Below are 27,157 nucleotides of genomic sequence, written 5' to 3'. Positions count from 1 at the left end.
TTTCTTCTGACTTGCACATTCTTGTCCTTTGTTCATTTTTATTCTTGCTTGGTTGTCCTTTACCTATTTATAGGTACTCTTACATCTCTCCCTTTGTATTATATTACAATTTTTTTCCCCATTCTGTTTCTTATCTTTGTCTTTTTAAAAGCATTCTAACTTTTGATTTAATCAACTTCATTATGGCTTTCATTTTTGTCTAATTTAGGAAGATATGTCCAACAGCAAAGTCATAAGCATATGGTACTATATTTTCTTCTAATACTTTACTATTTACTTTGACATTTAGGATTTTATTCAACTGGAACTAATTTTTGTGAACGGTGTGAAGGAAGGATCCATTTCAATTTACTTATAGAAGAGAGGGTGGAGTGGGAAGGCTGTTGGCAGGGGTACTAACATAACTTTCACATAAAAAATCATTAACTGTCTTGTCATCGTGTCTCCTTATTACCCAGCCTCTACACAAGCCAACTCAAAGCATGAACTTTTCTAGGGACCCTTTGGACAGACTGACTCCCTTTACTGAAATCCCTGTCATGCCAACATTTCAGGTAACAGCTTCTTCTGCAACATTTCATGAATAACCACTCTTTTCCGTTTTGTCTTTTATAAAATTTGATTCTTTCATCCACTGATGACTTCTCTTTTTTGATACCTTTTAAATTGTTTTATCTTTTAATAGGATATGGAGGAAAGATAAACTTGTGTTTAACTGCAAAAGAAAACCTTGATTCCCAATGAAAATTTTGATGCTGACAAGTTACCTTTCAGAAATACTGTACAAATTCATACACCCTTACATCAGTACATAGAAGTACCTCCTCTCCTATGCTTTTGCAATGCAAATTTTATCAATCTGATATTGAAAGATGGTAGTTCATTTGTTTAACTTGTGTTCTGATCCTTGTGAGATTCTGTACTTACCACTTTCATCAGTCACCTGTTGGCTCTTTATACCCTTTTGCCCATGAGGGGAGGAGGTGTCATTTTTCTAAATGACTTGTAGAAGCACTTTTATGTTAAGTATACGAACTTCATAAGTTAAACATTTTAATGATTTTTTCCAACTCTAATGTTTAAAAACCTTTCGTTTGTACTATCTTTGACTATATAAAAGCTTTAATTAAAGTTCTTATATAGTCAAACCTAGAATCTTTGTGTGTGTGGCTTCTGGATCTCATGTCGTATTTAGGAAGACCATTCTTCATGATTATAAAGCATGTTATGGTGTCCTCTAATGACTCTGTTTTGCATCTGGATAAAAGAATGAGGTGATTGTTTTGTACAGAAATAATTTTTTTGAGCCGAATCTCATTTACCAATACTGTTAAGCCACTGACATGAAATATCACCTTTATTATATATTTCCTTTATGTGTGTATGTTGTGAATGTGTATGTGTGTATGTTGGCAAACAATGTTTCAAGCCTTAAAAAGAAAGCCTTATTTTGTCAGGTACAAAGAATCTATAGATTAATTTGAGGCCTACTAACAAATCTATAGATTAATTTGGGGCCTACTAACATCTGTAGAGTACTGAGTCTTCCCCTACAGAAGGATAAAATGTCTATTCTTTTAATCCTCCATTAAACTTTAGTTATTTTCTTTGTACTTATGTTCACAAGAGAACTGGTTACTGCATTGATTGCATGCTCAAAGCCTTCAGGAGTCAGGAAGTAATATAAAGTGTAAAACAAGTCAGATGTAAGGGAACAGGTAGTGGTTTGAACTGTGGAGAACTGGAAAACACATGTCCATCTAAAGGTATTCATATTCATTTGAAACTTGATGCATATCAAATCAAACATGTTGATGAGTTTTGACCTATAGTTTTGGTTTCTCTTCCCTCTAGTTTTGGAATTACAGCTTAGAAGCTTAACAACTTTTCTATTTAAATGACATGTGTTTAATACAATTCATCTACCTGAAATTAAGAGAGGTGAGTTAAACTTAAATTTTACTTTCTATTCTTCTTTGGTTATTGATCTTTTAAAGTTTTCTGTCTTTTAAAAACTATATTGCCTTTGTTTAAATGCAAATGATGAATACATCTCAGTAAATTTTACTTATTACAAGTGATTTTTAACACCTGGCTTCTTAAAACTGTTGACTATAGAATGAAGTTAGTTTTTCTTATCAACAAAATCATATCTCTGTGTATTCATGTTGAAACAGAAGCCCCCATCTTACTCTGTCATCATGGACTCCAACATTAACTCTCCTGTGCTGGATACCCCTATCACCCACCTTTAGAACAATGACTGCTGTTCCTAATCAAAAACCTTTACAGTCTTTTGGGTTGCTTTATTATTTCGCGGGTAATCATTGCTGAGATGATATTCTTTTTTCATAGTACCTTTTTATTTTACATTAGTGTTTATTGAGTGATTACTTTATGCTAGGCACTCTGCTGAGCAGTTCACATGCATTATCTCATTTAATCCTTACATTAACTTGAGGTAGTACCATTATTATTTTCCATAATATAAATAAAAAGACTGAAGCTTACAAGGGACAAAAGGTTTCTCCAAAACTAGGGGGCCAGAAAATGGAAGAGTAAGAATTGGAACCCAGATCTATTTGATGCTGCACTGTAAATTCTTAATGTTGATAATTAGCCAAAGAATGAGGTGGGTAACATGAGATGGGACTCTGAAATGTAGACTGGAACAAAGTATTGGGGGTTGGAGGTCTTTTAGGCTATTTTGAGGAATGTGTGCCTTGACCTAAGACCTATGGGATGCCAATGAAGGGTTTTAATGATGGAGAAGTGATATGATTAAACTTTTTAAACACAAGTTTGACTGTAATATGCACTACTAGCAGGAAATGGTAAACACAGGGAGATCAATTAGAGAGTTATTTCCATAGTCCATGTCAGATAGATTATTGTGTACTGGACAAAGATGACAGAATGGAAATTAATTAGAGTCAGATTCAAGGCATATTTAGGAGATAGAACCTACAGGTCTTGGCAACTGACTGGACACGGAGGGTGAGGGGGAGGAAAGAGTCAAGAATGACTCCATGGTATGAATTCTCTCATGATGAGCAAGGTGTGCTCGCTGCCTGAAAGATTTCCTGCAATCCTTACATTCATAGGGTCTTTCCCCAGTATGAATTCTTTGATGTAGAGTAAGAGATCCACTGTAGCTAAAGGCTTTCCCACAAATGTTACATTCGTAAGGTTTCTCTCCAGTGTGAATTCGCTGATGTTGAGCAAGGCCTGCATTCTGGCTAAATGTTTTCCTGCATTCCTTACACATGTAAGGTTTCTCTCCGGTATGACTTCTCTGATGTTGTGCAAGTGACGAGCTGTTGCTAAAGGCCTTCCCACATTCGATACATTCATAGGGCTTCTCTCCAGTATGAACCCTCTGATGTTGATCAAGGTATGCAATCTGGCTGAAAGCTTTCCTACATACTTTACACTCATAAGGTTTCTCTCCAGTATGAACTCTCTGATGTTGAGCCAGGTGTGCATACTGGCTGAAGGTTTTCCTACATTCCTTACATTCATAGGGTCTCTCTCCAGTATGAATTCTCTGATGTACAATTAGGTATCCTCGATGGCTGAAGGCTTTCCCACACACGTTACATATATAAGGCTTCTCTCCTGTGTGAATTCTCTGATGCTGAGCAAGAAATGAGCCATTACTAAAGGCCTTTCCACATTCAATACATTCAAAAGGTCTTTCCCCAGTATGAACCCTCTGATGTTGAGTCAGGTGTGCAATCTGGCTGAAGGCTTTTTTACATTCTTTACACTGATAAGGTTTCTCTCCAGTATGAACTCTCTGATGTTGAGCAAGATGGGCATTCTGGCTAAAGGCTTTCCTACATTCTTTACATTCATAGGGTTTCTCTCCAGTATGTATTCTCTTATGTTGAGCTAAGTTCGCACTCTGGCTGAAGGTTTTCCCACATTCAACACATGCATAGGGTTTCTCTCCAGTGTGAATTCTCTGATGAAGAGTAAGAGATGAGCTCTGGTTGAAAACCTTCTCACATTCATTACATTTCAAAAGTTTCTTTTCTACATAGACTTTCTTACGTTTCATTTCAACAGATTTTTTCCGGTAGCTTCTCTTTCGTGGCTCATGATTATGTATTCTTTCTTTGGTGGGAAAACTCTGCCTTATATCAAAGATTGCATCCTGATGGAAAGTTTGCCAAGATTTAGTATATTCATTACTTTGATCTTTAGTCAGGATTTCTTTATGAGTGATGATCAATTGACTAGACTGTATCTCCTGACTTCCCAAGTGGTTCTTAAACCAGTCCTCATTTTTAGAGTCTTCTCTCAAATTGGAGCAGTCAAGGTTATAACTAAGATGGCTTCTTCCCATTGTCCTTACTTTGGATGATTCCTCATAAATAACTTGCTTTGATGAAAATTCATTGTTTTTAAATGCATACTCCCAATCTAAAAGATACCAAGAAAACAAATGTCTTTTGTATTTATGCATTAGAAAAGAAGAAGTTCTAAAGCACAAATTGATGAATGAACTACATAAGAAGTTCAAGGATTTAACAGCTGTTAAATGCAGTCTAATAATGAGATTATAGAGAATGAGAATGAAGGAAAATTTATTAAGAAAATAAATCATGCATAACTAAAGGTAACTATCAGAAAATCATAATAATCTTTTTATATATATATTAATATAACAGTCTGCAAACACCCTTCCTCTCTTGCTGCTAGTTATCCTGCATTCAAGCTAAGTTCATTACCTTTAAAAAACCAATTTCATGTCAGTGTGGCTAAAAAAACTCCCAGTACCATTAATTGCCATAGGCTGTACATAAAACTCTATGGTTAAACTTTTGCAGCCTGGAAGTGGTCTTCCTGAGTATCATTTTCTGTGTGATATGTTCCAACCAAATGTAAGTTTTCAATTGATACTCAAGCTAAGATGCCTTCATATAGAAGTAATTTTGTATCAAATTTCTTGGTTTTATTAACCTGCCATTGGCCTTAATTGCCTTACCCTTTTCATTCCCAAATCAAATCACCTATTATTCTGTTCAAGACTTTCCAATGGTTTCTCACCTTATTTATAGTAAAACCAAAATTCCTATCATGATTTACAAAACCAATGTAGCACATGAACATAAATATAAAGCCTATATAAAATTATGGCAAATAAAATCCAGGAACATATGAAAGCATAATCATAACCAAGTGGAGTTTGTCCCACGAATGCAAGGTTGGTTTAATATATGAAAATCAATGTAATTCACCACATTAACAGATTAAAAAAAGGAAAATCATATCATTTCAATAGATATAAAAGTATTTTACTAAATTCAACACCTGTAGGGCTTCCCTGGTGGCACAGTGGTTGAGAGTCCACCTGCTGATGCAGGGGACACGGGTTCGTGCCCCAGTGTCCCCAGTCTGGGAAGACCCCACATGCCATGGAGCAGCTGGGCCCGTGAGCCATGGCCACTGAGCCTGCACGTCTGGAGCCTGTGCTCCGCAACAGGAGGGGCCACAACAGTGAGAGGCCCATGTACCGCAAAAAAAATTCAACACCTGTTTATTATAAAAATTCTCGGCAAACCAGGAACAGAAAGGAAATTCCTCAAGCTGATAAAGGGCATCTATGAAAAATCTGTAACATCAACAGTGAAAGAGTGAATACATTTCCCCTTACAACAATGCAAGTATATATGCTCTTACCAATTCTATTCAACATTTTACAGGAGGGCCTAGCTATTACAATTAATCAAGAAAAAGACATAAAGATCAGAAAGGAAGAAATAAAACTGTATTTGCAGAAAAAATGTTCATGCAGAAAATCCTCAGGAACTTACAAAACAACTACTAGAACAACTGCTAAATCAATCCAGCAAGGTCAAAAGATGTAAAGTTAATATAAAAGTCTAACAACATTGTAAATGAACTATACTTCAATAAAAAAATTTTAAAAATCAATTTACATTTTTACATACTAGCAGCAAACAATTGGAAAATGGTCTTTTTAATATAAAAGCACCAAAAAAACATAAGACTCAGGGAAAAAAATTTTAGATATAAGTATATTTTTTGTATATAGCTATATAAATATAATACTTATAAATATAAGACCACTACACTGGATAGGACAAAACACTGCTAAGAGAAATTAAGACTGTAAAAAATGGCTAAATAAACCATACTCAGGAATTGAAAAAAAATGATATTAGGATGTCATTTCTCTCCAAACTGATACATAGATTCAACACAATCCCAAACAAAACCCCAGGAGGATTTCTGGGTAGAAATTCTCAACTTCATCCTAGAATTTATATGGAAATGCAAATGATATATTAAAGTAGTCAAAGTGATTTTACAAATTGAACTGATATCAAAATTTACTATAAACCTACAGTAATCAAGACAGTGTGGTACTGGTGAAAGGACAGAGTTTAGAACTTAATGCATGCATATACGGTCAAATGATTTTCAGTGAAGGTACCAACAAGATAATATAATGGGGAAGGGAAAGTCTTTAAAAGAAAGGGTACTGGAGAAACTATATATACAAATAGGGAAAAAAGAAAAAAGAACTTCAACCTTTACCTCACACAAGGCACAAAAATTGGCTCAATGGAACATATACCAAAATATAAAGCCAAAATGATAAAATTCCTAGGTGAAAACACAGAAGAAAATGTCTGTGACCTGCGGGTAGCAAGACTTTCTTAGATATGACACAAAAGGGACAAACCAAGGCAATAATTTGGACTTAACAAATATTGAAAACTTTGGATGTTCAAAAGACAGTAGTAGGAAAATAAAAATACAAGTCGCAATTGGTACGTATATCTCAATACACATAAATGACAAAGAATTTGTATCAGGACTATACAGGCATACCTCAGAGGTATCATGGGTTCAGTTCGAGGCCATCCCAATAAAATGAATGTTGCAATTAAGCGAGTCACACGAATTTTTTGGTTTCCCAGTGCATGTAAGAGTTATGTTTACACTATACTGTAGTCTATTAAGTGTGCAATAGCATTAAGTCTAAAAAAAAATCAGTTTACATACCTTAATTAAAAAGCACTTTATTGCTAAAAAGTACTAACCATCATCTGACAACGCAGGGTCACCACAAACCTTCAATTTGTAAAAAGTGCAATATCTGCGAAGTACAATAAAGTGAAGCACAATAAAATGAAGTATACCAGTATTAAGAACTTTTACAATAATAACAAAACAACCTAATAAAACATGGGCAAAAGATTTGAACAAATACTTCATAATAGATATATGAATGGCCAATAAGCACATGAAAAGATCCTCAACATCATTAGTCATCAGATAAATACATACTAAAACTACGAGATACCATAACACAATCATTAGAATGGATAAAACTAAAAATAGCTCACCAAAAAGGGAACCCTCCTACATTGTTGATGGGAATGTAAACTGATGCAGCCTCTATGGAAAACAGTATGGAGGTTCCTCAAAACACTAGACTTGCCATATGATCCAGAAATCCCACTCCTGGGCATATATCCAGACATAACTATAATTCAAAAAGATACATGCAGCACTATGTACAATAGCCAAGACATGGAAACAACCTAAATGTCCATCAACAGGTGAATGGATAAAGGACATACGGTACATATGTGTGTGTATACATACACACACACACACATATATACATACATACATACACATAATGGAATATTACTCAGCTATAAAAAAGAATGAAATAATGCCATCTGCAGCACATGGATGGACCTAGAGATCATCATACAAAGCCAGGTAAGTCAGAAAGAGAAAGACATACCATATGGTATCACTTATATGTGGAATCTAAAATACAATACAAATGAATATATTTGCAAAACAGAAACAGACTCATCTAGAGAACAGACTTGTGTTTGCCAAGGGGGAGGAGGGGTGGGGGAGAGAAGGATTGGGATTTGGGGATTAGCAGATGCAAAGTATTATATCAATATATAGGATGAATAAATAACAAGGTCCTATTGTGTAGCACAGGAAACTATATTCAGTATCCTGTGATAAACCATAATGGAAAAGAATATATATATGTAACTGAATCACTTTGCTGCACAGCAAAAATTAACAGAACATTGTAAATCAACTATACTTCAATAAAATTATTTTAAAAAAGAAAAACCTCACCAAGATATGGTGAGGATGTAGAGCAACTGGAACTCTTCTACAGTGCTGGTGGGAATGAAGATGATACAATCTCTTTAGAAAACTATCTGGCAGTTTCTTAAAAATTTAAACATATTCCTGTCATATGACTCAGTTTTTCCACTTTCAGATATTTACCTAAGAGAAATGAAAACGTATGTCCACACAAAGTCCTGTATGTGACCACTTCATATAGCCCGAAACTGCAAACAACCCAAAAGTGCATCAACAGGTGAATGGAAAAAGTGTGGAACATCTATACAATAGACTGCTACTCAGAAACAAAAGGAGTAAATTATTTATATATGAAACAATATGATTTTCAAAATAATTTTGATGACAAAATAAGCCACACATAACAGTATGATTCCATTTAGTTTAAATGCAAAGTAATCTAAAATGACAAATATCAGATTAGTGTTTGGAGCCAGGAGTGAAGAAGAATGAACTGCATAGAGGTACAAGCTATATTCTGGGGTGACGGAAACGTTTTATGTCTTGATTGTGGTGATGGTTTCATGGACATATACAACTGGCAGAACTCATCACATTGTGTAATTTATATGAATGCAATTTACTGTATGTAAATAATTAGTTATTAAGAAAAATATTATAGGGACTTCCCTGGTGGTCCAGTGGTAAAGAATCCACCTTCTTAGTTCCTGGTTGGGGAACTAAGATCCCACATGCCGTGTGGCTACTGAGCCTGCATGCCACAACTAGAGAGCCTGTGTGCCACAACTACAGAGCCCATGCACTCTGGAGCCTGCATGCCACAACTACTGAGCCCACATGCCACAACTAGAGAGAAACCCAAGCACCACAATGAAGAGCCTGTGCGCAATAATGAAAGATCACACGTGCCACAACTAAGACCCAATGCAGCCAAAAATAAGAAAGAACAAATTATAGATGGAATGAAGAAAGATTAAGTAAAGAGAGACTTTAGTAACATAATAAAAAAAGAAACTCATGTAATAAGCTCTTTACACTGAAAATAGAGACTATACCTTGGAACCTATGGAACCGTTAAAGAAAACTAATGCTATATTAGGACATATAAAATCCTCAAATCGTTAGAGAGTAGAATTAGTACTAATTACTATCCTGATCAAATATGATAAAACAATTTGATCAAGATACAATAAAACAAGAAAACTTTTAAACAACTCTTGTGTAAAAAGGAATTTTTAAAAAAATAGGTTGTCTAGGAAATGGAAATAAGAAAAACAACTACATATCAGAATCTATGGAAGTCACCTAAAGCTATATTCAGAAGAAAATTAAAACTCCTAATAATGTCATTAGTGAATGAGAAAATGAAATTAATAGTTTAAGTTTTTTTCAGCAAAATGGAAAACAAAATAAACCTAAGGAAATTAGATGGAAAGAATTAGTAAAGAGAAAAACAGAAAATAGAGAATTAGAAAAGAGAAGAATGATGACACTATATTTTATATTTAACAGATACATCCAAAAGCTGGATTTTAAAAATAAATAAAAATTAACAAAATTGACTAATGAGTAGCAAACAATTTTTTTTAAATAACAGCTATGTAAAATAAATTAAAATTGGAAATTACCAGATATAAAAGAAAAACAATTATAAGCGATTATTATGCTCAGGTTCATAGAAATAAATCTGTAACCTAAATGAAAAGGGTAACTAACTAGAAAAATTTAAATTTATATAATTTAACCCAAGGAAGAAACTATAGGGAGGTTATTTACCAGAGAGGACATTGAGAAAGTTGTCAAAGGTCCAAGTACCAGGACTTTTCTCTCAAACTTGAAGACTATGACCTCATTCCTTCACACTAACATCTCTAAATCAGACTTTTTCTTCTTAGCCTCCATCTCCCTCCAATCATACATTGCATATCTTCCCTTGGCAATCTCCCCATCTCTTAAAAATAAGTCTCTTACTGTCCCAAGCCAAATTCATCTTTTCCTCTACCAACCTGTTCTTTCTTCTGACTTGTTTCTATTAAATGCTATCACTTTCCAGTTACCCAGACTTGAAAATACAACTGGAAATGCTTTATCTTTTCTTTGATGGTTTATAAACCTCTGAATAATCCTAAAAATTGAGCAGAATGATTTTATGAAAGTAGAAATTCAGTGAATCAAGTGAATAAGTAAATGAATCAATCCTTCAATCTGAAAGGAATGAGTGACCAAAGAGGAAAAAATATGCATTGCTCTGTCTGGATTTTTAAACATAGAATGGAGCAATGTGTGTAAAACTAAAAAGCAAGGACAAGGAGATAACTGTGACATCTGCATCCAGAGAATAAGAAAATGTTATCAGAGAAGACAGTTATGTGTGAGAGAAAATATACACACATAATGTGTGAGGAGAGTTAGGTTGGGGAACTCACGCTAGACACACCACAGTGTTTCTTTCCAGGCCTTGAGCCTTTTCAGGCTACCCAGGAAACATCAATTATGAGCTGGAACTTTCCAGAATAGCTGAGCTTTTCCTTGCAATGGCCTCTGCCTGCCTAGTTCTCTCTCACTCACCAGGGCATGCTCCTCTTGTCCCCTCCTTCTTCACCATCCAGGGCTCTTTTCCTTGCTCCAATAATGAGATCACATCTGGCTTAGAAACTGAAACTCCTGCTTACAAGAAATAAAAGGGGAATTAGCCAGGCCCATAGATCAGATCAAGTTGCTTGGTCATCAGGAAGGTGAGGCCATTATAGAAGGGAGCTGAGGAAGAGATGAAGTATTCTGAAGAATGGGGAAGATGAAGTGGTATGGACAGTCTAATGAAGCTGCCAATTCTACAAAACTATATTTATCTGGGGGAGCACAAAAATCAGAAACTTAGCGAACTATATCAGAGGTTTCCCAAATATTACATTGGAAAGCAGCCCTACGTGCAGATTCTGAATTACAGGGAGACCTCCTTACCCAGTGATACCAGGCTCCTATAGTTCTGCAACATCACTTTCCTGTACAAATTCCTCTGAGCAGGGTTCAGCCATTCCCACTCCTCTTGAGAGAAATCTACAGCCACATCCCCAAATGTCACCAAATCCTGAAATGACATAAACATATTCTTGCTCAACTAGTGTTCTTACCCTCGCATGAGCATAGTTTAAAAAATTAAATTGTCTATACTTCTGGAGAGAAATACTATAGGTAGTGAAATTTTCTGTCAGTATCTTGAGTTCTGAGCAACACATGTCAAGTAATTGCTAGACAACTTCTCTGTGCTTAGTGTTGCTATTCTGTCATGGAAAGTATACAATTTCAGAGTCTCTACTGATGGAGAAAAGATACACACAGAAATTGGCAATAACAGAACACTGTAAACAATCAAGTGTAAAATGTTATTCATACTAAATGCTAGAGCATTTCTCAATATGGAAAATAAAGATAGACTGGGGCAGTGAAAAAGGCTTCAAAGAGGAGGCAGAAACATGAGTTATGCCTTACAGGACATACATGGTCTAAACCAGCATTTTCCCAAATTCTATAATGGAATGGTCAATGTTCCAGCTATATCAATAAGGTATATATTAAAATATATTTGATGCTTATAACTGGTTTTCTAAAATTAAATACAGATATAATAAAAACAGTAAAGTTTTATGGTGATTTTGCAAAAATATAACAAACAATATATGTCATTACGGAGAACAATCAGGGACAACAAAAGATTACATAACAGCTCTGACAACATCACTAAGTTTCAAAGACAGCTGGTAACTTATCATGCTACCTAAAAGACAAAATAATAGTAATTTTAAGTACTACTGATTAAGTTAAAGAATGAACATTTCAAATGTGATAATGAAGTGCCATCAAAAAATACCTACAACTCTCACTAGAGGAACATACCCAATTGTGCACATCTAATGAGCAAGAGTTTTTTAAATGTTAAAACATAGCTCTTTAAATACCACTGTATGTTACATTAAGGATCTTGATAGCATGGAAGATGACCTAGTCTGCTCCCTAGAAATTGAAAATGGGCATTCTTCCTAATGTGGTAAATCCGCTTCAGACTTATCAAGGCTTGCTGACTGATTTGGAATATGCTTCACAGGTTTGGCATGTCACGGAGCAAAATCTACTCGTAAGCTGAGCTGATATGTAGATGACCTAAACAGCTGAACTGACTTGTCAAATATTGAAATCCTTCCACACTGGTTGGTAAACAGCAGAGGAACCACTCCCAGTTAAAAGACCAAGAGCATTCCCCTGAAAGAACAAACAGTGAAACAGACCTCTTCATTCTAATAGACACTGATTTCAAAAAGGAGATAATGAAAATACTGGAGGAGTAAGAAAAGCTATTGACAGAAATGCAGAGTACTGTGAAAGGGAACTAGAAACTATACAGAGGAACCACAAAAAAATCAGAAAACTCATCTGCAGAGATGAAAGCTAAGGGCAATGAATAGCAGAATGAATGATGCAGAAGAATGAATAAGTGACCTGGAACATAGAATAATGGAAATCACCCAACAAGGACAGCAGACAGAAAGCCAAATAAAAAAAATGAAAGCAATATAAGAGACCTATGGGATAATATAAACCATGCCAATCTACACATAATGGGGATTCCAGAAGGAGAAGAAAAAGGGGATCAAAAATGTATTTGAAAAAATTATGTCTGAAAAATTCCCAATGGGGCTTCCCTGGTGGTGCAGTTGTTGAGAGTCTGCCTACCGATGCAGGGGACACAGGTTCATGCCCTGGTCCGGGAATATCCCACATGCTGCAGAGTGGCTAGGCCTGCGAGCCATGGCCGCTGAGCCTGCGCGTCCAGAACCTGTGCTCCGCAATGGGAGAGGCCACAATAGTGAGAGGCCCGAGTACCACAAAAAAAAAAAAAAAAAAAAAAAAAAAAATTCCCAAACCTAAAGAAGGAAACACATATCCAGGTACAGGAAGCACAGAGGGTCCCAAGTAAGATAAACCAAAACAGACCTACACCAAGACATATTACAATAAAAAGAGCAAAAGTTAAAGAGAGAATTCTAAAGGCAGCAAGAGGAAAACAAAGAGTTCATTACAAGGAAACCCCCATAAGGCTACCAGGTGATTTCTCTACAGAAATGCTGCAGGCCAGAAGGGAGTGGCAAGATATATTCAAAGTCCTGAAAGGGAAAAATATACAACCTAGGATACTCTACCTAGCAAGATTATCATTTAAAATAGAAAGAGAGATAAAGAATTTCTCAGACTCACAAAAACTAAAATACTAAATCTATCCTAAAGGAAACATTGAAAGGTCTTCTCTAAATAGAAAAGAAGAATCTATAGGAAAGAAAAAAACATCACAATTGGAAAGTAAATTACTTAAATTTACATTAAATTTAAAGCCAGGACACAGACAAAAAAAAAAATCCAAAAATTTGTGTGAAAATGATGGTAACCACAACGAACAGCAAAAGGATGAACAAGATGTAAAACAGGACATCAAAATCATAAAATGTGGGGGAGGAGAGTAAAAAAGTGTGGATTCTTTTTCTTTCCTAGAATGAATGTGTTTCAGCCTATATAACTACCAGTCTAAGGCAAGTAGATATAGGAAGGGGTTAACATTCTTGAAAAATAGGGTACCCACAAATCAAAAACATACAGTAGATTCACAAAAACCAAAAAGAAGAGAACATAAGTATAATACCAAAGAAAATCATGAAACCACAAAAGGAAAAATAAGGGACAAAGAAGAAACATAAAATCAACAGGAAAACAAGGTTTTCAATAAATACATATCTATCAGTAAATACATAAATAAATATCAGTAATTACCGTAACTGTCAATGGACTAAATCCTCCAATCAAAAGACACAGAGTGGCAGATTGGAAAAAAAAAAAAACAAAGAGCCTACAATATGCTGCCTACAAGAGACCCACTTTAGGGCAAAGGATACATAGAGATTGAAAGTGAGGGGATGGAAAAAGATATTTCATGCAAAAGGAAATGACAAGAAAGTGGGGTTGCAATACTCATATCAGATAAAATAGACTTTAAGACAAAAGCCATAAAGATAAAGAAGAATACTATATAATGAAAAAAGGATCAATACAAGAGGATTTTACGTCAACATATATGCACCTAATATAGGAACACCCATGTACGTAAAACAAATACTAACAGAAATATAGGGAGAGGGACTTCCCTGATGGTGCAGTGGTTAAGAATCCACCTGCCAATGCAGGGGACATGGGTTTGAGCCCTGTTCCAGGAAGATCCCACATGCCATGGAGCAACTAAGCCCATGCACCACAACTACTGAGCCTGCACTCTAGAACTTGAGAGCCACGACTACTGAGCCCATGCACCACAATTACGGAAGTCTGTCTGCCAAGAGCCCATGCTCCGCAACAAAGAGTAACCCCTGTTCCTACTCGCCACAACCAGAGAAAGCCCATGTGCGGCAACGAAGACACAAAGCAGCTAATAAATAATAAATAAATAAATAAATTTATAAAAAAGAAAAAGAAATAAAGGCAGAAATTGAGAAGACTACAATAATAATAGGATATTTTAACACCCCATTCACATCAATGGACAGATCTTCCAGATAGAGAATCAATAAGACAAGAGATACTAAATGATACAACAGAACAGTTAGACTTAATTGATATTTTCAGTACGTTACATCCAAAAATACCAGAATACACATTCTTTTCAAGTGCACATGGAACATTCTCTAGAACTGACCACATACTAGGGCATAAAACAAGCCTCAACAAACTTAAGAGTATAGAAATTATCTCAAGCATCTTTCCTGACCACAACAGCATGGAACTAGAAATTAACCACAGAAAAATAAATGAGAAAAAAAGGATTACATGGAGACTAAACAACATGGTACTACAAATCCAATGGGTCAGTGAGGAAATCAAAGAGATTTAAAAATACCTTGAGACAAATGACAATGAAAACACAACCATACAAAATCTATGGAATGAAACAAAAGCAGTTCTTAGAAGTTCATAGCAATACAGGCTTTCCTCAAAAAACAAGAAAAATCTCAAACAACCTAACCTACCACAAAGAACTAGAAAAAGAAGAACAAACAAAACCTAAAGTCAGCAGAAAGAATGAAACAATAAAGATCAGAGAGGAAATAAATAAAAGACATTTAAAAAATAGAAAAAATCAATAAAACTAAGAGCTGGTTCTCTGAAAGGATAAACAACATTGACAAACCTCTCAACCAAGCTCTTCAAGGAGGAAGAGAGAACTTATTTCATTAAACAAAATAAGAAATGAAAAAGGAAACATAACAACTGACACCACAGAAATACAAAAAACCATAAGGGAATACTACAAACAATTATAAAAGAAAAGCCAAAACCCACATGGTCTTCTGAATAGATGTAGAAAAGGCATTTGACAAATTCAACATCCATTCATGATAAAAACTCTTATCAAAACGGGTATAGAGGGAAAATACCTCAAGATAATAAAAGCTCTTTATGACAAATCCACAGCCAATATAATACTCAACAGTGAAAAGCTGAAAGCATTCCTGCTAAAATCTGGAACAAGACAAGGATGCCCACTCTCACCTCTTCTATTCAACACTATTGGAAGTCCTAGCTGCAGCAATCAGATAAGAAAAAGAGATAAAAGATACCCAGATTAGGGCTCCCCTGGTGGCACAGTGGTTAAGAATCCGCCTGCCAATGCAGGGGACATGGGTTCGAGCTCTGGTCGGGGAAGATCCCACATGCTGCAAAGCAGGTGAGCTTGTGCACCACAACTACTGAGCCTGCACTCTAGAGCCCGCCAGCCACGACTACTGAGCCTGCGTGCTACAAACACTGAAGCCTGTGCACCTAGAGCCTGTGCTCCACAAGAGAAGCCCCCACAATGAGAAGCCCGCGCACAACAACAAAGCCCCCGCTCGCCACAACTAGAGAAAGCCAGCGCACAGCAACAAAGATGCAGTGCAGCCAAAAATAAAAATAAATAAATTTTTTAAAAAAAGATATCCAGATTGGTAGGGAAGAGGTAAAATTGTCATTATATGCAAATGATATGATACTACATATAGAAAACCCTAAACAGTCCACACATAAACTACTAGAACAGATAAGCGAATTCGGCAAGGTGGCAAGATACATTAATGTACAGAAATCGGTTGCATTTCTTTATACCAACAATGAAATATGAGAAAGGGAATGTAAAAAAAAATCTTTTAAAATTGCAACTCAAAACATAAATTACTTTGGAATAAACCTCACCAAGCAGATGAAACTTATACACTGAGAACTATAAAACACTGATGAAGGAAACTGAGATGATTCAAAGAAATGGAAAGATATCTCATGCTTTTGGATTGGAAGAATTAATGTTGTTAAAATGGTCATACTACCCAAAGCAATCTACAGATTTAATGTGATCCCTATCAAATTACCCATGACATTTTTCACAGAACTAGAAAAAATAATCCTAAAATTCATGCGGAACCATAAAAGACCCAGAATTGCCAAAGCAATCCTGAAGAAAAAGAACAAAGTAGAAGGCATAACTCTCCCAGAGTTCAGACAATATTAGAAAGCCAGAGTAATCAAAACAGTGTGGTACTGGCAGTAAAACAGACATATGGATGAATGGAATGGAAGAGAGCCCAGAAATAAACCCACACACCTATGGTCAATTAATCTTTGTCAGAGGAGGCAAGAATATACAATGGGAAAAAGACATTCTCTTCAACAAGTGGTGTTGGGAAATCTGGACAGCTGCATGTAAATCAATGAAGTTAGAACACACCCTCCCATCACACACAAAAATAAACTCAAAATGGCTTAAAGACTTAAACATAAGACATGACACCATAAAACTCTTAGAAGATAACACAGGCAAAACAATCTGTGACATAAATTGTACCAATGTTTTCTTAGGTCAGTGTCCCATGGCAATAGAAATAAAAACAAAAATAAACAAATGGGATCTAATCAAACCTACAGGCTTTTACACAACAAAGGAAACCATAAACAAAACGGAAAGACAACCTACAGGATGGGAGAAAATATTTGCAAATGATGCGAGCAACAAGGGCTTGATTTCCAAATTATACACACAGCTCATACAACCCAAAAAAACAAATAACCCAACAGAAGAATGGGCAGAAGACCTAGACATTTCTCCAAAGAAGAAATACAGATGGCTAGTAGGCACATGAAAAGATGCTTAACATCGCTAATTATTAGAGAAATGCAAATCAAAACTACAATGAGGTACCACCTCACACCAGTCAGAATAGCCATCATTAAAATATCTACAAAACAAATGCTGGAGAGGGTGTGGAGAAAAGGGAAACTTCCTACACTGTTGGTGGGAATGTAAGTTGGTGCAGCCACTATGGAGAACAGTATGGAGGTTCCTCAGAAAACTAAAAATAGAATTACCATATGATCCAGCAGTCCCACTACTGGGCATATATCTAGACAAAACTATTATTCAAAAAGATACATGCACCCCTATGTTCACAGCAGCAGTATTCACAATAGCCAAGACATGGAAACAACCTAAATATCCATCAACAGATGAATGGATAAAGATGTGGTACATATATACACTGAAATACTACTCAGCCATAAAAAAGAATGAAATAATGTCATTTGCAGCAACATGTATGCAAGCAGAGATTATCATACTAAGTAACTCAGAAAGAAAAAGATACCATATGATATCACTTATATGTGAAATCTAAAATATGACACAAATGAACCTACCTATGAAACAGAAACAGAATCACAGACATAAGAGAACAGACTGAGGGTTGCCAAGGGGGAGGAAGTTGGGGGAGGGATGAAGTGGGAGGTTGGGGTTAGCAGATCTAAGCTTTTATATATAGAATGGATAAACAACAAAGTCTTACTGTATAGCACAGAGAACTATATTCAATATCCTGTGATAAGCCATAATGGAAAAGAAGATAAAGAATGTATATATGTATAACTCATCACTCTGCTGTACAGCAGTAATTAACACAACATTGTAAATCAATGTCAATAAAAAATATGTCAATTTTTATGTCAATAAAAAGTAATAAATAAAATTTATAAAATATGGTGATGGCTTAAGAGAACAAAAACAAAAATGTCTGGTATTTCTACCCTCAGTGAATTTTTCTCCCTTTCTAAGGTAAAAAACTGGAAGTCCTCAACCCTCAGCACCTACCTACCATGGCACCTGACCTAGAAACAATCAAAATTTAGTTAGTATATATTTGTTCAAATGTTTCCTTATACAGACATGTCTATGATTATCTATACATATTCATTTTCTTATAACATCACTTGTTAGATAATATTACATGATGTAAATATGTGATATCTTATTTACTATCCCCTTGCTTATTTTCAGTTATATGAATCTTAATTTCTCACTATGATGCTATAAATGTCTCTATTATTTTCTCAAAATATATTCCTAAAAGTTTTTCTCTCCATTGAGACTAGGATCTCCCAAACTTACTTAACATCAGAAAAGAGTTTACACTATTTTGACCCAGTCAGAATAGGACCTAATGAAAAAATAATTCAGGCTGGGAGTAAAGTGTTGACCGGTAGTCAAAGAAATATCAATAAAGGTTCTTCACATAGAAAGAAAATGGAAGGAAATGGAAATAAAAGGAAAATGGAAGCATCAAAACACAGGAAGAAACTAAGAGCCCCCAAACTATAAACTCAATAAGGTAAGTCCCCCAAAATATTATATCTACTAATAATAGGGGACTTACCTTATTCAGAAAGTGGCAAGAATACTAATTATTTAGAAGGAAAATTACAGAAAGAAGAAAGAAGATCATTACATAAGAAGCAATGGTACATATCCTAGAGTGGCCACTAAAAGAATAATAAAAGTAATGTATAATTAAGATAACTAGGAAAAAAACTGATTTATCCAAAAGAAGGCAAAAAAGGAGAAATAAAGGAAGAAAGAACAGATGGGATAAGTAGAAAATAAATAGCAGCATGGTATACTTAAACACAAATATATTAATAATACATTAAATGAAAATGTACTAAACGCTTATTTAAAAAGACCAAGATTATCAGACTGGATTTTTAAAAACCAGCCAACCTTTTTTGGGGGGAGGCACAAGGGATCATGAGAGGCATAGGGAATTGGGAGGCACACTGGGCCGAGTGCCTGGCTGTGAGCGCAGGGGAGAGAAAAAGAAAGAAAGACTATATACTGTTTATAAGAGGCATACTTTAAATATAATCTTTAGAGCACCACAAGGCACTGTGATTCAGGAGGTCTGGGGTGGCATCCCAGAAAGAGCATTTGGGCTGATGGGCTTTGTCTGTTCTACACATCATATCCTCTGCCTTCTCCTTCTTCCATTACCAATTCAGTGGCAGGAAAAAAGAGGTTGCCTGCTGGCTCTTGCTGCCCTGGTCTCACAAATTCATTCCTTTGTTGATTCATATATTAATTTGGCAAATATTTACTAATGACTACTACCTATTTTGTTCTAAGAGTTGGGAATACAAAGGTGAACAGAATACAGCCCCTCCCTTTGTGGAGTTAATATTCTAACAGAGGAGAAAGACACTAAACATAAGGTCATACACATATATACACTAACATGTATAAAACAGATAACTAGTGAGAACCTGCTGTATAGCACAGGGACCTCTACTCAGTGCTCTGTGGCTACCTAAATGGGAAGGAAATCCAAAAAAGAGGGGATATATGTATACGTATAGCTGATTCACTTTGCTGTATAGGAGAAACTAACACAACATTGTAAAGCAACTATACCCCAATTAAAAAAAACAAAAAAACCCCATATGGTCATACAGTGTCATGTACTATTAAATACTATGACAAAAAACAAGGTAAGGTAACTGAAAGTTACAGGAGTGTTTGTGTAAGATAAAGTAAGATAAAGTAATGTAGGGCTTCCCTGGTGGCGCAGTGGTTAAGAATCCGCCTGCCAATGCAGGGGACACGGGTTCAAGCCCTGGTTCAGGAAGATCCCACATGCCATGGAGCAACTCAGCCTGTGTGCCACAACTACTCAGCCTGCGCTCTAGAGCCCACAAGCCACAACTACTTAGCCTGCACGCCACAACTACTGAAGCCCACGCACCTAGAGCCCGTGCTCCCAACAAGAGAAGCCACCACAATGAGAAGCCCGTGCACCGCAACGAAGAGTAGCCCCCGCTCGCCACAACTAGAGAAAGCCCGCACGCAGCAATGAAGACCCAACACAGCCAAAAATAAATAAATAAAAATAAATTTATTTTTAAAAAAAGTAATGTAAAACTTAACAAAGAGGTGATTTTTGAACAAAAATCTGTCAATACATAAAGTGGGAGAGCCAGCCATGTCATCATCTAGGGAAGAATTACAGAAGAGGGAGGAGCAAACGCAAAGGTTTAGAAATAGAAGGTAGCTTGGAACATTTGAGGAACAGCAAGTTGACCAGTGTGACTGGAACAGAGAGCAGTAAAGACTTGTGGAAAATGAGGTCTGGGGTAGCCAGGAGCTGGATCATGTAGGACCTTATAGGCCCAGGTAAGGAAACTGGACTTCATTCCAAGTAAAATGGGAAGCGAACAAAGTTTCTGGGCAAAGGAGTGAAATAATGTGTTCCATCACACTGAGCACACTGCTCCCTAGAGTCCTTCATTATTTTCTACCACCCTCTTTAAATCTCTCACCATCATGTGTGTTACTGACCCTCAATATATAGTACAACTTCCTACATCTGACAGTCACTAACTAGTGATGTGTATACATCACTTTCCTTCCTTGGCTTTTTCCTCATTTGTAAAACAAGTGTCTTAGACAAGATCACCCGTAATTTTCTTCCTGGCTTTATCATTTTATGAACCTACATCTTTGCTGTCTAATACACTAGCTACTAGCCACATGTGGTTATTTAAATCTAAATCAATTAACATTTAAAAATTCAGTTCTTCAGTCACACTAGTACATACAAGTGCTCCACAGCCACATGTGGCTAGTTGCTACTGTATTAGGCAGTGCAAACATAGAGCACTTTTATCATCAATCATCACAGTGCTTCTCTAGGTGATTTCTGCTTCTGAGTCATCTTCTCAAGATGTAAGAAAATAAAAAGATATAGTATTTTGTATGGTTTTATTTTTTATGTTTAACCTACAAAATGTATTTAACCTCAAAGTATGAGGAAGAAAATTTTTTTCTAAATGAATACTCCAGCTCTTCTCCACGGATTTAAAATAACATCATTACGTTATTATGTAATAAACAAACTAATAGACATTGAATTCCATGAAGACAGTATTTTTTTCACCACAGTATTGCCAGCAGTTAATATACAGTAAGTCTTTAATAACTATATGTTCAGTGAATGAATATTTTCTATTCTTATTTATATTTGCATTTGTTTCTGGATATTATATGCTGATTTTTTCATTTATTTCTTCTGGCTCTCATTCTATACTATTTTTGTTATTTACTATTTATGATTTGTTATTACAGATGTATTTAGCCATTCTTTTATGTAGATTCAATACTCCCTACTATTCTCCTTTTTCAAAAAATTCCCTGCTATTTTTCCATATTAACTCCTCTAATCTTTACTGCATGATCTAGAATATTTTAGCTGTAACCAGCTACTAAGTCAGGATATCCCTAGAACAGGACCTCATTACCCCCATGGAATCCTACTCTTCAGTGCCTACAGAATGCCTGAAAAACACTCCTGCCCTAGCTGACCCACACTTTAATACTCAAGACAAAACAAATCCCACTCCTCAAAATCACCTTGAGCAAGCAACCCTGTCATGTGTCAATACTACAACTAAGACTTCCCCAAGTAGTCCCTGTCTACTTTTCAAACCCAGGTCTGTGGAAAAGCTCTAAACTGTTGGTCACATCTGAACACCCACCTTGACCTCAGTGAATCACTTCACTTCCCTACAGGGAAGACTTTCAGATTCCACCAAGGAGTGTATTTTTGCCTCTTGAGACCTCCCAACAGAACACTTAACCCGCAGGAAGTGTTAAACTGTTTCTTGAATGAAGATGAAAATTCTGGCTGAGAAAAAAAAAAAGGAGGCTCAGTGGGTTTTGGGGGACCTCCTTTTACTAGACTGGAGAACATGAGGACCAGGTCACTGAATGAATGGAATTTTAGAATGGGAAATTTCAGAAGAAAAGCAAAATGTTCATATAAAATCTGAAAAACAAGGCATTTCAGAGAAGAGAGTAGAAAAGCTTCCTTACCTCAGGCATGGCTTTAAGAATTTAGGACAGCCCTTCTGTCCTCCTCCTTCTGGCTTCTCTTTGGGAGAAGGGCAGTGTCCAGAGAAAACAGAGCTGGAGAGGGAGAAAGAAAACATGAAATGCTGGGCCTGCCCTCAGCTCCCAGCATCACCAGCCTAGATACTCTCCTTTCCTTCTCTGTGCACTTCTCCCCAACCACAGAAGTAGATACGAGGTGTCACTGCATTGGTCATTCCTATCTAAATTTATAATTCTTTCACCTATGTGCTTTATTTTTTGAAGTATAGTTGATTTATAGTGTTATATTAGTTTCAGGTGTTCAACATAGTGATTCAATATTTTTATAGATTATACTCCACTTAAATCTCCCACGTGCTTTAGATCTCAACATGCAACATAAACTTTCTGTGCTTAAGATACCTCGTTTATATTTATAAGAAGGAACAGTATTTATCCTTCAGAATGGCACTGCCAAATAAGGATAATTTCCCCCTTCACACATGAAGGCTATTCATCAGTGAAATCATCCAACGCCTCATGGTAATTAAGTAATTGAGCCCAACTGGAATCCAGGTCTGACTCGTTAGTCTTTCCACCAGATGATGACGTTGAAATGAAATGTGTCCCCACCCTTTCTACAAAGATGAGAGATAAAACTACAAAGTGAATGCCTCAGAGAAAGCATCTTTACACAGAGTAGGCATCAGAGGGATCATGTGGTCTGGAAGACACTGGACCAAAAAGAACATATTGCTTCTGGTCCTGGCTTATAACAAAATGCACCTGAAAACCAATCTCTCAACTTTTCTAAGAAATTTCCTCAGAAGGGGCTGCGGGGAGGGATATGCAGAAACAGTCACTGCAACCCCTTAATCATTAATTATTTTCCACTAAACTTCACTGCCTTGGAGAGTAAAGAAATTATCTCAGAAGCAGCATAACTTAGTGGTAAGAACAACTAGGTTTGTGGATCAGAATGCTCAAACATCCGATCCACCACTCAACTGGCTCTGCAGCCTCTATTCCAAACCTCAATTTCCTCATCAACAGAGTAGTACCTACTCTCTATCAACGGTTGGGAGGGTCATAAGATGATCCACTTCAAGCATTTAGCGCAGTACCTGGTCATCCTTTGTGTGCAATAAATATCATTCAATCATTTATTTTCATAAGTAGCACACAGTAGGTCTCCCCGTCCTTTTTTCTCTTCGATTCCTCACTAGGAGAGGGACGGAAAGACCTTCTGTGCCAGAGAGGACTAAGGTCCAGCAGCTCAGTCTTTTGCTCTCCAGGCCCGAGGCTTTCTCCTCCTCTCCAGCTCTCTTCCCCTCTCCCACTCTCCTCTCCGTAAACCCCATCTCTTCCCCTTCATCTCAATCTCGGTCTTCCCGCTACAAGTCTCCCAAATCCTGGAGCACACTGGCCTCCCAAAGCATCCACACAGCCTCCCAGCCACCACACAAACCCTCATGCTGGCAGCTCCCCTGGCAGACTGTGGACATGCTCCCGAGCTGTAGCTTGCCCACCCCTCGCAGTGAGTCACACAGTCACTGACATGATGACACATGGTGCCATATACTGTCACACACTCCTAGGGTCACACAATCTCAAGCAGTCTCACGTGAACACAGCTGCACGTTCACTGTTACAGAAACTGTCACACACATTCTCAAATTCTGTTCACACACCGTCTCACAGAGCCCCATACACAAGGTCACACACACAGTGACACTGTAACACACGGTCCCATACACGGTCACACTGTTCACACACAGTGACACGGTTTCCCTGTCACATTCTCAGACACTGTCACACATTCTCCCTCGGTCCCGCACAGCCTCACACACTGTCACACGGCTTCACTCTGTTCAAACACGGTCACACACACCGGACCCAGGCTCCCACCGTCACAGGCCCCCTCACACGCCCGCTCCCGCCCGACAGGCCTGCCCAGGCGCGCGCACCCACCCCGGGCTCCTCACCGCCTTCTCCCCGAGAGTCGGCACTTCGTTCCGCACCGTTCGCGGAGGCTGGGAGCTGAGCGCTCTGCGGCCGGGGCGTGGACTCGATCTCGGGCCCGACGGGCGGACTCACAAAGGGGCCAAAGCGCTCGGGCAGGCTGTCGGCGCCAGCCGCAGTGGCTGCTGGGAAATGGAGTCCGGGGCCAGGCGCGGTGCGGCGCGGAGCATCCTGGGACTGCTCGCCGCGGGGGGCCGGGCAGACAGCTGCTTCCTGCCTCGTCCTTTCGCGTCGTCTCTGCCACACTCCTTAAACACCCCGACCTTGCGACCCAGAACTCGCACTCGCCCCGCCCTCTCAGGCCGTCCGACCCACCGCCCCCGCCACCGAATCCAGCCCGGACCTGGATTGGCCGGCTCGAACTGCGCAGGTGCAGCTTGCTCGCGTCGCGGAGGCGTCCAGGCTCGGTGCACGCGTCGGCCGCGAATAGCGGACGCGGCTGTGTTGCGCATGCGCGCTGGTCGGGCCCGCGCCCGGGCGCAGCAGGTGGGGCTCCAGGCCCGGTGGTGGAAAAACGCAGCTGGTTGAGGCTGGGTGTGAGGGCTGGGGCCCGCTGGAGGGGGAGACCCCGGGAGGATGCGGGCGTAGTTAAGAGATAATGTGCTCGGGATTTCTTTCTTTGCTCTCTGTTTCTTCTGTCCTCCCTATCCTTTCATTCGCCACTTATTGAGCGCCTACTGTGTGCCAAGCACTGTTGTAGATGCTGGGGACGCAACTGTGAACGTGCAAAAATCCCCACCCGTGGAGCTGACATTTTATTATGGGAGAAATTTAATAGGAAAAAAAAAAGGTACTAATATATACTGGGAATTGATACGCGTTATAAAGAAAAGCAAAACAGAGTATAAACATCATTCTTTCAATTCTTAATTCTTCGTTACACCCTCTGGTTTCTATTCAATCTATGTCTGAAAATACTTCATAAACTTCTATCTCTAGTCCTAACCCACATTCATTCCTCACCTCTTTAGAAATTTTGTTATAAGATGCAGAGCTTCAATGTAACTTGTCTCACCAAAGTAACCAATGACAAAAAGCAAATAAGCTGGTAATTTTTATATTGAGGGAATGTAAAAATGCAAATGTTATATTCACAAAGTTATTGAAACACTGTATATAGTAATAAAATGTTGAATATAAACAATATGGCTAAAAATAGAGAAGTAAATAAATAACTACGTCTGTTTGAAACTATACAACATAAAAATAATCGTGTGATGATGAAGCAACCTGTAGAAATATTTCTTAAGTTTTGTTCTGAGGAGGAACAGAGCTGTTACAATTACACTAAGATTGCAAAATTGGAAAACTGTTCCTATGTATAAAAAAGTAAAAGGAGGGGCTTCCCTGGTGGCGCAGTGGTTGAGAGTCCGCATGCTGATGCAGGGGACACGGGTTCGTGCCCTGGTCCGGGAAGATCCCGCATGCCGCGAAGCGGCTGGGTCCGTGAGCCATGGCCGCTGAGCCTGCGCGTCCAGAGTCTGTGCTCTGCAACGGGAGAGGCCACAGCAGTGAGAGGCCCGCGTACCGCAAAAAAAAAAAAAAAAAAAAAAAAATTCAGTTCTGACAAGGACTTGTATCCAGAATATGTAAAGAATACTTAACAAGTAACTAATAAAAATACAATTAACACAATTTAAAAATGGGCAAAGGATTTGAATAGACATTTCTCCAAAGAAGATAAACAAAAGGTCCAAAAGCACATAAAAATATGATCAGCATCATCAGTCCTTGGGGAAATGCAAATCAAAACCAAAATGACTTACCACTTCACACCTATTAAGATGGCTAGAATCAAAAAGTCAGATAACAAGTGCTGGTGAGGATGTGGAGAAACTGAACCCCTCATACATTGTTAATGGGAATTTAAAATGAAGCAGCTGCCTTGGAAAAACATTCCAGAAGTTCCTTAAAAAGATAAAGATATAGAGTTACTATATGAACCAGCAATTTCAGTCCTTGGTGTATACCTAAGAAAAATGAAAACATACATGCATGCAAAAACTAGTACACAAATTGTTCATAGCAGCACTATTCATAATAGCCAGAGTGGAAACAACACAAATGCCCATATTATTCAGCCATCGAAAGTAATAAAAGTAATGAAGTACTGATACACACACTACATGGATGAACCTTGAACATCACACTATGTGAAAGAAGCCAGTCACAAAAGACTACATATTGTACGAGTCTATTTATCTGAAATATCCAGAATAGGCAAATTTCAGAAAGTAATTAGTGGTTGCTTTGGAATGATGGAGGAGATGAAGAATGAGCACTAATAGATAGAGGGTTTCATTTTTGTGGTGATGAAAATGTTTTAAATTTAATTGTGATAGTTACATAACCCTGTGAATATACTGAAATACCATTGAATTGTATGCTTTGAATAGGTGAACTTCATGGTATGTGAATTATATTTTCAATAAAATTGTTAAAATAAGTTCAGCATACAGTGAGGGTTTACTTCTGGTTTCTCTATTCTGTTCCATTGACCTATGTGTGTATTGATTACTGTAGCAATACAGTTAAGCACTGATATTGGGTTGAGTTCTCCCACTATTCTTTGTCAATATTGTTTAGCTATTTTACAGCCTGTGCCTTTCCATGTAAGTTTTAGGAAAAGTTTATCTTATATCTACAAAAAAAAAACCCTTTCTTTTCTTTCTTTCTTTCTGCTTGGTTTGGGTTTATTTTTGCCCTTCTAGTTTCTTGATGTACGAACTTGGAATATTAATTAAGACCTTTCCT

General features: G+C 37.5%; 1 protein-coding gene and 1 long non-coding RNA gene across 9 annotated transcripts; one reads left to right on the top strand and one right to left on the bottom strand.

The window, feature by feature from the left end:
• Positions 1-1,923: 1,923 nt before the first annotated feature.
• ZNF583 (zinc finger protein 583) lies at positions 1,924-24,721 on the bottom strand. 8 transcript variants are annotated; one of them, XM_060000100.1, is made up of 5 exons: positions 24,353-24,721; positions 22,385-22,477; positions 11,089-11,215; positions 10,696-10,794; positions 2,060-4,428 (listed from the first exon to the last, which is right to left on the bottom strand). In XM_060000100.1, the coding sequence occupies exons 2-5, from the start codon at positions 22,391-22,393 to the stop codon at positions 2,951-2,953; spliced, it is 1,713 nt and encodes a 570-aa protein (XP_059856083.1). In that variant the 5' UTR covers positions 22,394-22,477; positions 24,353-24,721; the 3' UTR covers positions 2,060-2,950. The 8 variants fall into 8 exon arrangements, with proteins under 8 accessions (XP_069396379.1, XP_069396378.1, XP_059856083.1 ...); XM_060000098.1 differs by having other exon boundaries at positions 24,367-24,721; XM_060000102.1 differs by lacking the exons at positions 22,385-22,477; positions 24,353-24,721 and adding an exon at positions 7,080-7,135 and having other exon boundaries at positions 2,066-4,428; positions 10,696-10,791; positions 11,089-11,112.
• Positions 4,325-12,336, top strand: LOC132416644 (uncharacterized). Its single transcript, XR_009517674.1, has 3 exons — positions 4,325-4,624; positions 8,303-8,404; positions 12,230-12,336. It is a non-coding gene; the product is annotated as an uncharacterized lncRNA (long non-coding RNA).
• Positions 24,722-27,157: the final 2,436 nt, after the last annotated feature.

Source organism: Delphinus delphis, chromosome 20, assembly GCF_949987515.2.
Source record: "Delphinus delphis chromosome 20, mDelDel1.2, whole genome shotgun sequence".
Lineage (NCBI taxonomy): Eukaryota > Metazoa > Chordata > Mammalia > Artiodactyla > Delphinidae > Delphinus > Delphinus delphis.
Note: the sequence above shows the minus strand (reverse complement) of the source record. Positions and strands in the feature narration are given on the sequence as shown.

What these genes read in the sequence shown, in the direction of transcription:
- ZNF583 (XM_069540278.1), bottom strand. Translation starts at nt 7,356, where the DNA reads ATGATTGTGTTATGGTATCTCGTAGTTTTAGTATGTATTTATCTGATG. An exon ending in CCCTGCGTTGTCAGATGATG is followed by an intron (nt 4,429 to 7,079) that starts GTTAGTACTTTT and finishes GGTATCTTTTAG; the next exon opens with ATTGGGAGTATGCATTTAAA.